Here is a 12,178-nt window from a genome sequence, read left to right as displayed (position 1 = left end):
AGGACTTTCTTAGATGCCTCTAACCACAACTAGAAAGGAGGTTTCTAATACCTACACTGTTTTTTTCTTTTTGGTTCTTGGGGAAGGATAAGCACAATCACACTAAGTGGCATAACTTCATTTAAGAAAACACATACCCCCACAGTTATACATAGCTTTAGGTGAGCATAAGAGGATTCTCCCAACTGAAAACATCCTTTCTATTTACCACCCCCTCTCTGGGATTGTGGTATTCTAACCCCTCCAGCTTACTTTTTTCCCTATTTTTCTCATTTACTACTTCATAGCACCTGTGGTCTGCTATTCCCATGCCTGGAGTCTTTCCAGGTGTCTGTGGTTATGCCAGATTGATATATTGTGAACTCCTGCAGATTCAGAACTCGAAGTACAAATAAGAGAAATGGAGCATTTATGTTTTTTCTTTCGACTATTTACCCACTGAAAATATGATTTCATTTTTCTTTACAGCCAAATAATCTCATAAAGTTAAAAATAAATCACCCCTTGGCATATGCCCAAAAGGCTCAATATCAAAATAACTATGAAATGAAAATAACAAAATTTCCTTCAGCTGATGAATGAATAATGAAAATGTACATGTACACAAAAGATTTTCTTAAAGAAAAAAATATGAAACCGGGTGGTGGTGGCACTCATCTTTAATCCTGGCACTGGGGAGGCAGTGACAGATGAATTCCTGTGAGTTTGAGGCCAGCCTGGTCTACAGAGAGCTAGGGGTGTTATACAGAGAAGCTCTGTCTCGAACCCCCCCTTCAAAAAAAGGTAGAGATTAGTGATCATAAAAATGTATTTAAGATTTTTAGGTAAAATGTTTTCTTACAATTGTTTTTTATCATATACATTCTGAAAATATACTACTTTTCCTGAGGTTATTAAAATTCAAAAGTGATGATTATCTAAGAACTTACATAATTAACTTTTGAGGTGTGACCTTTCAGGACATACAGTATTTCTTTAAACCTTTTAAGAGTTTTGATCATATTTTTAAATTAGATAGGAGCCCCCTTAAGCTAATGTGGTGGTTCCAGTGAGTTGGCTCAGTGGGTTAAGGTACTTGCTGCCAGCCCTAGCTACCTGAGTTCTATCCCTGGATCCACATGGTAAAGGAGTGAACTGACTCCACAAGTTGCCCTCTGACCTTTTAGTTTACATGGGTACCCTGGAACATGTATGCACAAACACATATACATACCTATACACACAAAATAAGAATATAAATGTAGCAACAATTTGAAAATATATTGTGAACTTTATTTTAAAACTTGAAAAAAATTGCTTTTCAAAATTAGAGAGGTGTTCATTCGACTGCAGCATGAGAACAAAATGCTTCGCCTGCAGCAGGAAGGGACGGAGAATGAACGCATCGAGCAGCTGCAGGAGCAGCTGGAGCAGAAGCACCGCAAGATGAATGAGCTGGAAACTGAGCAAAGGTGACTGCTGCCATTAGGAGTCACGTGCAGGAACCAGCACTGGGGTCTGAATATGTAACATTGCCAAGCTTGTGTTCCTTACCTATGAAGAATTCAAAGGATTAGTTCAGGAATATCAGCATAAAACGTATGAAGAATGTTCATTGTAATAGACTTGGCTAGCCAGGATACTTATTTTTGATTTTCACTAGACAGCCTCACAACTGAAAGAAAACAAATAAGTAAATAATGATGTAGTGGCTCCTACAGCTGGGTGTATAGATAGGACACAGATTGTAGAGTCAAGATTGTTAAATTTTTAGTTTTTTATAAAAAAATTTAGTAATAATAATATATAAAATAATACTTAACACAGATCAAAAGTTATATTTTTAAATAGAAAATGTTTACTGAGATTTATATTGGTGAGGTAAAATTTCTCATAAAAATTCATATGTATTTAAAAACTACTGGTCATTCTTGGACATGGAAATTTATATTTTAGTGGTAGAATAATACTTCCATAAGGATGGAAACGATGTGGTCTTTAAACTTAGGCTTTTGTGTGTGGTCAATTAGAATTCCACTTCTGCTTAACTCGGTTGCTGTTTCTCAGCAAGTTACTCAAGTTCAGACTATTCAGCTGTAGACAGAGGAGGAATCTGCTTAATGTAGTGTGCTTTCCTTGTCCTTAAACTCAAATGTGACTTCTATGAATTTCCTGTCAGAGTCTTCCATAATGTCTTTCCTTCTGTGCTTCAAACTTGCCAGGGCTGCCTACATGACAGGCAAGCGAGCGCTCTATGCTGAACTCTCTTTCCACCTTCATAAATAGTAGTTACATGCAAGCACTTTTGTCGACCAGTTCATAAATCCTCACTGGGAATTAGGGACTGTGATCACCTTTTCTATGGATAAGGAGGTGGAGATGGAGAGAGTCAGAAGCTCACTGAATTTAGACCGCTGCATAAGCTCTAGATTCCACATTGAAGGCATCTGCCGGCCTGACTGCTGAGGGTCTTCTAACTTACCTATAGTGTATAGTGAGTACAAGGAGATATTCGCTATAGAGGTAGGTGCAGCTGGATTTGTTTATCCAGCTTTTACCAGATCGTCAAGAGACCACTGGGGTTCAGACACTTGAACCTTGTTTCCTATGAGTAAAATAGGGTACATTTGACCGTTCTGAAGAGACTTGACTATTACTGTATCGCTAACCCTGGAAATACTAGGTTTCAGCTTTTGGTGATAAAGAATGATAGATGTGTGACTCATTCAGTATGTGCATGTATATGCTTTAAGAAGGGAAAAGTTCTTTCTAAATTATTTCTGCAGAAGTGACATCCTGTTCTACCTGTTGTGCTTGTCACAGATAAGAGCCTTGCCCTTATTTATGCTAGCATTTCTATTAAATTGCGTGGATGTACTTCTATAGACCCCAGATGCTTTAACTTCAAATATGAGTAGATAAATACCAACTCATGTCACAATAGATTGAGCAAAGAGCGCATTGGAGAATTGCAGCAGCAAATTGAGGACCTCCAGAAGTCGTTACAAGAACAGGGCTCCAAGACTGAAGGCGAAAGTGTGAGTAAGAGAGTCTTAACTTGTGTGTGTTTTCTTGAATAATTTCCACCACCCATTTGTCTGCATTTGAAAATGTACCCTTCTCATTGTTACCTTCAGATACCATATATAGATGCAGTGGTTTTGCCAACTTGAAGTCTTACAGATTGCTTATATGCATCATAAGGTGATTTCTATCTGTACTGCTTGGAATCTGTACTTAAGTTCTCTACATCTTGACTCATAGTGGTAGACTTTGAGACCCAACAGATCTACAGGGATCTTAACCAGGCTTGTCCTGAAGTATAAGAGAAATGATAATAATCATCATTCAGAAGTGGAAAAGCTTCCTAATAGGAAACAAGTGATCCCAGTTGACAGCTCATTCCCGAAATTGGAACAGGTGTGAAGGACAGGAACACAGTTTTGAAGACATCGTCTCTATTGCTTCTCTTTCACACCATTTCAAAGCATTTCAGACAGTGTGGACTGAGATAAGAAGTTGAAAAGAGATTTAATCTGAATTTTGACATATCTAGCAGTTTTTCTATATGTGGGACAAAAAAGAACTGAGAGAGATGCAGTTGGTAAAAAGAAAAGGTAGATCTGGCCAGGTGGTGGTGGCACACACCTTTAATCCCAGCACTGGGGAGGCAGAGGCAGGAGGATCTCTGTGAGTCAGAGACCAGCCTGGTCTACAAGAGCTAGTTCCAGGACAGGCTCCAAAGCTACAGAGAAACCCTGTCTCGAAAGAAAAGAAAAGGTAGATTAGTAGAAGCTGTGAAGTAAGGAGAGGTGAAAAGGCAGATTGATATTGAAAGGGCTGAGTTTCCCTCTGTCTTTTCATACTTTACATGATTTTCTTTCTTCCTGGGGGGCTTGGAACATAGAAGTCATCTCATGCATGGCGACATCTCATATGTGCATATATATGGTATTGTATCCTCTCTAATACGGGTATTGCTAAGCCACCTTATGGAATACTTTTAAAATGGTGCCTATTTGGGGAACTATGTTTTGGGTCGCAGTGTTTTGAAGATTGTCAGCTCCTTTACATTACTGTACTGATTTCCACGTTACCAGAATTTTGCAGGTGCCCCGTTGATACAGAACTGCTGCTGTGGTTCTAAGCACTGCTTTTAAAGGAGGAAACTTGATTCTTTATATTTGTTTTTGACAAAAATCCAGTTGCCTCATTTAGTGTTGATGTTCAAGTGCTTTAATTTATAGTGATAAGGTTTTATAAGAAAAATATTAAAATCTGTATTTTTTTCAATAGTTGTTAATTAGGTATTGAAATGATTGATACTCCCCAGTATGTCACATTCAGCTTGGATTTTCTACTTTTCTTCCAGTTCACATTTAATTTTTATTATGTTCAAAAATAAGCAGAATTTTTCCGTGTTACTCTTCTTTACTTTATTTCCCATTTTTATTTCCTTTTCCTTTTGATGTAGAAAATATACCTAAAATTTTAGGTTTTAGAAACTGTGCTATTACAAGTACATGTTTTTTAAAAAAAAATAAATTAAATAAATAAAAACAAGTACATGTTTTAAAGATTATTTTTACATAACATACCTTTAAAAGAAGTGAAGAAATCTAAATGTTTGGGAAATTTACCCTTCTCAAGTGAGTCATCTTAACAGCAACTATTTTTTATTTTATAGTCCAGCAAACTAAAGCGGAAGTTGGAAGCTCATATGTAAGTAAACTCATGTTCCATTTCAAAGGGGAAGGGTTGTAGAAGTTTCTGGAAAATGTCTTTTCTGACTTGGTGAATGAAAACACAGGCCCAGACTACTCACTACTGCTACCAAGGGCAAGAAAAGACGTGATCAATCGCTCATGCCTGGCAGCCGCCAACTCCTGCATTTTTAAACAGCTAACATCATCTGACAGATTTAACCGAGCAGACATTTATGGGCCAGCCAAGTGGATGCTGTGCTGCTAAAGTTGTACAGCCTTTCCTTTCAGTTGTGTAGAAAGTGGCGGTGCAGAGGGAAAGGCAAAGGCTGGAGTGCACCATGTGTCTCCATGTGCATCTACACAGCAGACCCTGGAGTTAGGTAAATAGGTTCCCACTTTACCTGTGGGAGACTAAAGATCAGACAGATTCTTGTCCGAAGTCCAGACCTTATTGTGGCAAAGACCAGTTTTCATTCTAACATCTGTTTAACACCAACCTACATGCTCTCTCCACTACTTAGGGAAAAGCTAACAGAAGTCCATGAAGAATTACAGAAGAAACAGGAGCTCATTGAAGACCTTCAGCCAGATATAAGTCAGAATGGTAAGTTTGGGTAAAATCTGGACACACTTCTCAGGATTGACTCTTCTAGTGTGTTGTGTACACATTGCATAAGAACATGGTAATTTTTAAAAGCTAAGATCATTTGCATACAATATAATTTTAAAGCAAAACAATTTTAGTAAGATGAACTGATTGATATAAAGGAGTATCAAACATTGTAAATTCTAGTCAAGTTAATAATATAGAATCTGAGTAAAACAATACTGTCTTATTTTCTGTCCTTGTGGTTGTTAACAGTAGACTTCACATTCTTCATGTTTGCTAGGAAAGTAGAAACAGTTAAATTATCGACAGGGGTTGAGGATACATTACTTGTAGTTGAAAAGTTTTAGATAAGAATAAATTACTAAAAAGATATTAAAGGCTTTTTCTTGGAAACTTATCAGTCATTAGAAAATAAGTTTGATAAGTACAATTTTTACGTAAGGATAAAGTATTTTGAATATGTGATCATTGGCTTAATTTTATTTTCACAAATAGCCCAAAAGATCAGTGAACTTGAAGCTGCTCTCCAGAAGAAAGATGAAGACATGAAAGCAATGGAGGAGAGATACAAGATGTACTTAGAGAAAGCCAGAAATGTGAGTGACCCACCTGCCGAGCAGATTCCTTGTGCCCATGTTCTGGTCATCCCTAGTTCAGACACAGGTCTGTGTCTGAGCCTAGTCCCTGTTCTCCTCCACCTGTCAGGTTTCTGCCATCTTCTCTGCGAGTCCTGCACACACAGGCTGACTTAGTGTCAGATAAATGTGACCTTAGGGACGTCATCAACAATGGCAGTAGTGATGTAACTAAAGAAAGTGACTACTGTGGTATAAACTCTTGTACTTATGTGCTAGGGTCTCAGCATGTTGGCTGAGAATAAGATTTGCCAGAGTCTTAGCAAAATGAATGAAATTATTTACCTTTTTTTTTGGAGACAGTCTCAGTACTCAGTTGGTTTTATTTTACATTTTAGAGACTTAAACAGTATCCTGATGTTCATTTCTTTTCCTTATTGTATAGTTTAGTTCAGATATCTGTGAAATGTTGTTTTCATAGTCTTATTTTCATGAATACCACATAAAAACTCAGAATGTTAATACGTTCTTTTCTGTTTGGTAATTAGGGAATTTCGTGTTGGTGCAACTCTAAAATAATAGTATATTTACTTGTCTTAATATTTGGATTCCATATATTTACCAGTTAAAATGTCAATACAAGCCATAGCAAGAGTTGAACCCCAAATCTCAAGGCTTTGCATGCTGACCATTTCCGTCCTAATTTTAGCGTATCTAGTCATGAGTGAGAGTGGCTCTGAATGCAGTCATTCAGGTCTCAGCACAGCCCCAGGTTAACAACTGTTTGCTAGTGGATGAGAAGAGACAGTGTAGACCCCAGAGGTGACGACGTACTGTAGGCTAGGCCTGGAGACAGCGCTCAGTGGGAGAGCTCACACGTGTGGCCGCAGTGCACATCTAAAAAGAGATAGGATGTAACATAGTTATGTTTCAGAAACAACAAGCAAATATATTTGATTTCTAGCACTTACTTGATGGCCCACAACCATCTGTAACTCTAGTTCCAGGAAACTGGATGATCTTTCCTGGCCTTTGTAAGTCCAGAGCAAACACATGGCACACATATAAACACGTAGACAGCTGCCTAGAGATGAGCCAGGAAGCAGTGAAAGCTCTTCATTCAGGGCTGCCTTTTATGTGGAATGAGGTGGAAAGCACAAGGCTTCTGAACAGAGTATGGGGTCATGGCCAGGTCACCTCCCAAGATAAAAATGAGAAATTAACTTCAAAAAGCTAAACTAACTTCAGAGCTCAAAGTTTAAATAACAGAAACGGCTAATTACGTAGCTGCCATTGAGTACACAGACAAGAGACATTTAGTTTGGTGTTGTTTTCCCACTCTTGTTGTTTAAATTGTTGGTAAGCGCCTACTGACTTTGTAGAGAGCCTATGTTACAATTTTTATAAAACATGTTCTTATATTTTTGATACTTTTAAAGACAAAATGGATATAACTTTTCTCTTTATACAGGTAATAAAAACTTTAGATCCCAAATTAAATCCAGCATCAGCAGAAATAATGCTACTTAGAAAGCAGCTGGCGGAGAAGGAAAGAAGAATTGAGATTCTAGAGGTAAAGCCTCCGCTGCCACTCACCTCCCCCTGCCCGGGAATCCTGGGAATTAACCTTTGTCGTATTTGCCACTCATGGTCAGTCTCATAAAACCGTTGTTCATCGTGGTGTGACCTACTGAGCTAAGAACCCTGAGTTCTTAGCTATCAAAGGCTTTGTTCTACTATTTACATCATTTTTATGAAGTCAGGTGGGCATGGCATTGTACAGTTTTATGTTAGAGTCTGTAATTACTTTGTAGTTTTTTTGGTAAAATGTTTCACAGGAACGCTATTTTCACACAGTGGTAAGAGTTGGTGCTGCTTTTGGAATGGATTCATAGAGGTAGAGAGACCTGTGTTTTCTGGCCTTCCTAAAGATATTTTGATTCTCTTCTGCATAATTCACTCCTTTATTTCAACTAATTTATGTACCTCATAAGTACATTTTTCCTATGAGATAGTAAATAAATTACTTTGTCTTCCATATTTTGTGGCAATTTCTGATATTTTAATTGTCTTAATCCTTTTTTTTTCAGAGTGAATGTAAAGTAGCCAAATTCCGTGACTATGAGGAAAAACTCATTGTTTCTGCCTGGTATAACAAGGTATGTTACATTTCAGTGATGAGTGGAATTGAGCCCTGTTGATCACCTCCTTGACCAGAATAGAAGAATAGAAATATATTTTATATCAATACAATACAGTTGTGTTACGGGTTCTAGTAATAGAGAAATACCTTCTGTCACATGAAAACCAGTAGCCCAAACTGGAGTACTTTGCTCATGAGGTGATGTATCCTTTTCTTGTTATAATTAAGCTTAACTCTGGCATGGCTGTTTTAGGCTGCTGTTTTTAATGATTTAAAATTAAAAATTAAAAATTAAGAGGATTAAAATAAAAACAGTGATTTTTAGTGTCTTCATCCCAGCACTGTCAGACATAGAAGAATCGACTTTTGAATCCTTAATTTTTTTCTCGCTGGAAAGGCCTGCTAGGGCTGGTGTAAATATGACATTACTTTTTGCATGTTATTTATCTGTTTCTTTACCCAGAGCCTGGCGTTTCAGAAACTGGGCATTGAATCTCGGCTTGTGAGTGGTGCTGGTGCTTGCAAAGACACCGGTGTGGGCCCTCCTCCTCGGTCCTTCTTAGCACAGCAGCGGCACATCACCAGCACCCGGAGGAACCTGTCTGTTAAAGTCCCAGCCGCAGCATCTGACTAGTCTACAAACAAATGCGAACAGAAGTGCCTCAAAATGTTTTGTACCCCAAGAAACTACCAGACGAAAAACAAAGGTTAAAATGCTTGGTATCAGCTAGTTTTGTTTGGATTTTGTTTTGAGATAGGGTCTCCTATACCACAAACTGGCATTGAATTTATAACGTATTCAGGGATGACCTGGAACATTGATCAGTCCTTCCGTCACTTCCTGCATGCTGGGATTAATAGGTGTATACCACCATAGCAGGTTTATATAGTGCTGGGGATCAAAACCTGCCCTGTAAGTCAAGTGACCTCCAGCTGATCTACATTCCCAGTATTGGTATCAACTATTTTTAAGTCAATATATATCAAATTAATATTTAAGTTTACTATAACTACAAAATACAGAATCAGCTGTCTCTGGGCAGTACTTTTGAGTACGTGGAAGTGTGATAAAGCAAATATTTGTCTTAAGATGGCATCATGGGAAAGCAGCTGCATATTCCAGCTTTACGCTTCTAGTTGTAACAGCAGGTCAGTTAATTTGTAGTTTAGTAGTACATCTAGATTTGCCGTGTGGGAAGCAGTAAGGCATGTAGAGCAGACCTGTGCAAGGCAGATTCTTTGTGTGCACAGAGCGTTCCTCTACTTGCCAGTTCTGCCCTCCAGAGGAGACTGTCGAGCTGTGGGAGGAAGCTCTAACGCTTGGGAGACTTTACCGTTGGAGTGACTTTGTCCTGTCGGAGTAACTGACTAGACATTCGCAGTTTCTCCGAGATGTATCTCAGTTTGCACATGCAGTGCTGTGGATGAAGACTGCAGGGCTTGACGGGAACTTTAAAGTGGGAAGTAAGCTGTGTTGTGAAAGGGAACTTTCTGTTGGAAAGCAAACTAGAATACATGTTGAATTTCCACATGCTTTTGAGCATGAAGTTGTTGTGGCCTTTGCTTTCTAAGAAGGGGTAGATCATGTATAATGTTGCCTCATTGAAAAGAAGCAATGATGTAACAGCTTAGGACCCGTTCAGTTCCTGCTTACCTCTGGGAAGGGTCTGGATCTAGATTCGTGGCGTTCAGGTCATTTCTGCCCAGCGTTGGTCTTTTCAGAGAGGTTTCTCTCTAGTTTAGGGTCACTTTTTAAAGTCACACTTTGGAATATTAGTTGTTAAATCAGTATTGCCTGATGTAGCACAAGTGGTCCGTGCTTGTGTCAGACACATTTCCAGCACTTTGTAGGCACGCTTCCATCATTGCTGAGAGTTCTGGTATGCATTGGTGTTTTTTTGTTGTTGTTGTTGTTGTTTTTGTTTTTTTGGTAACTTGGAAAAATTCTTCGATCCTTAGACTACAGAAGTAAGAAGTGTTGCACCGTTTCATATCTAGAGAGAGGAAGCAAGTGGTGCGGGAGTGCAGCAAACAGTAACGTCACAGCACTGTGTACCCTGAGGGGTTGTGCTTGTGATCCTTATTGGATCAGCTCCTCACATCTCCCTCTCCTCGTGCACCAAAGAGGAGATGTAAACAAAGTGGGTGTAAGTCAGATTGAGCTGATGGGCTATAGAGCTGTGGTCTCCGTTTTATTCTTAGTCCTTCATAAATATGAGTATTGCTCTATTTGAAGTGTTAACTCATGTAGATAACTGCCTTTAAATTCTTGCCCAGTAATTTTTTAACCACTTAAAAATAAAAATAAAAAAAAATTCACAGTGATTTGGGGTCTTTAGCAGCATCTGCTGGGATAATTTGTTTTATCAGGGTTCCTTCTGTTGACTACCTCTTAGATTTTGATGCTTTGTGCATTTAAACTGTTGGTTTGCATTTTTGTATGCTCTTATGCTGTCTGCTTGCCCGTGTCTTTTAGTGAAATAAGACTTTGAAAATACTTTAGCATGCTATTTAAAATTTTCTAAAAATTGTGGCATTTGGGTATATTTTTGTTATTGAAGATATATTGATGTGTTTGTAATTGCTTATAATTGAGATTTTACAAATCCCCTTTTAATGGAACTTATTGTAAAAGATCAACTTCAATAAATTACTGTTTCCAGTGCAATTGCTCATAAATTTCTAAATAATGTAGCATAAATAAGGACATAAAGATAGGTTCTTTTTTTTCTTAATAAAGAAAAGGCAAATTTTCTGATTTTTCTAGTTTTAAGTAGACTTTCAAATGTTTGATACGTGTTTATACAAAACTATGTAAAGTTCTACATAATTGGGACTAATCACAAAAATTCAGGCAGGCAGTAATCGGGGTGAAATTCTTTCCGTGTGTGGCTACTGCAGTGATACTGGTGCCCTGCCAGGTATAAAGCATACGTGTTTCATCTGGAACCATCATTTCTACAATGTGTTCAGGAAGGATTGAATGACAATAAACATGGAATTGACAAAAAAAATTTATATTCCGGTGATTATAAAGTTATAAACAATCTTGAATTTCAAGCAGTTGTCCTTGAATTGATACTTCTTTCTCTTTTTGGATATAATTGTGACAAATTGTTTATCTTGGGATTAACATAATGTATTGATAAATATTTGAAGTTGAGTCTATTTTTTTCAATAATTAAGACTAATGGTTTAATGTAAATTAAAAATGTCTTGCCTGGCATCTTTTAGCTGAGTATCCCTTAGTAAGATCTGGTCAGTCATTGATGACTGGATGTTAAACACTTCACAAACACTCCTACTTCTGTGTAATGGTGCATCTGGCCTTTGGGGCGTGATGGTGGTTTAGGGCAAAGGAGTATCACTTTATGTAGAAATGAATGTATATGGCTTGTTATACACACAGTCTTACTGTGATCCTGTTTGTTGCACAGAAATAGTTTGGACATTTTAAAGCACAAATCGTCAGAGGAAATAGTGTGTAGTTATTAAACTTGAGGAAGTTTCAGTGCAGTGTTTAGTTTATAAAAAGGTCCTTTCTATTTTCTATGGCAGATACTGTCACACTTGAAAAATAGAAGCAATACTTGATTTATTTTTGTAAGTATTTAGAATATTATTTTAAATAAATAATTGTCAATATAATTGTGAAATGTTTTAAGTAAATAAACTTCTGCTTCTGCATCAGTTGGTTGTGGTGTTTTTGGTGACTACAAATGTATATTTATTTCCTGTTTTAATAAAGGGCTAAACCCACTTAGATTAGTAAGCAAAACTGCATGAATTCATTTTTTTATGTGTGAACAGGTGTATAAAAGTGATTTTTGTGTGTCCTCTGTCTCCAGTTTTACCACCAGAATGTAGATACCTTTTGTTAAGGTGGACTCCAGACCATTTCTAGGCATATAATTTTAGGTTTATTGAGTATTAATCTCAAAACTCATTTTTAGATTTCCCTTTATTAATAGTTTCCTTAACATAATTCATTAGTAATTATATTACCTTGGGGGTTGGTCCTTATGTGGCTAGGTGACAGGACCCTGTTAGTGCTGGCTAATTGGATGTGAATAGCACTGACTTGCAGATAGAGAATACAGGCATGTGTAGTCGGATGCTATGCATGTTTCCCGGCTGCCCAGAACCAAATAATCACAGAAACTAT

General features: G+C 37.6%; 1 protein-coding gene across 1 annotated transcript in view; it reads left to right on the top strand.

Moving 5' to 3' along the window:
- The window catches only part of Hook1 (hook microtubule tethering protein 1), a 47,468-nt gene extending 35,765 nt beyond the window's left edge, over window positions 1-11,703 (top strand). The window contains exons 15-22 of the mRNA XM_057784687.1: window positions 1,311-1,451; window positions 2,924-3,017; window positions 4,667-4,701; window positions 5,207-5,289; window positions 5,791-5,891; window positions 7,342-7,443; window positions 7,961-8,029; window positions 8,477-11,703. Of these exons, the coding sequence (XP_057640670.1) occupies window positions 1,311-1,451; window positions 2,924-3,017; window positions 4,667-4,701; window positions 5,207-5,289; window positions 5,791-5,891; window positions 7,342-7,443; window positions 7,961-8,029; window positions 8,477-8,647 (796 nt within the window). The 3' untranslated portion in view covers window positions 8,648-11,703. The remainder of the gene's footprint in view (window positions 1-1,310; window positions 1,452-2,923; window positions 3,018-4,666; window positions 4,702-5,206; window positions 5,290-5,790; window positions 5,892-7,341; window positions 7,444-7,960; window positions 8,030-8,476) is intronic.
- Window positions 11,704-12,178: the final 475 nt, after the last annotated feature.

Source organism: Chionomys nivalis, chromosome 11 (genome assembly GCF_950005125.1).
Source record: "Chionomys nivalis chromosome 11, mChiNiv1.1, whole genome shotgun sequence".
Lineage (NCBI taxonomy): Eukaryota > Metazoa > Chordata > Mammalia > Rodentia > Cricetidae > Chionomys > Chionomys nivalis.
The sequence above is the reverse complement of the archived record's forward strand: the minus strand, read 5'-3'. Positions and strand labels throughout refer to the sequence as shown.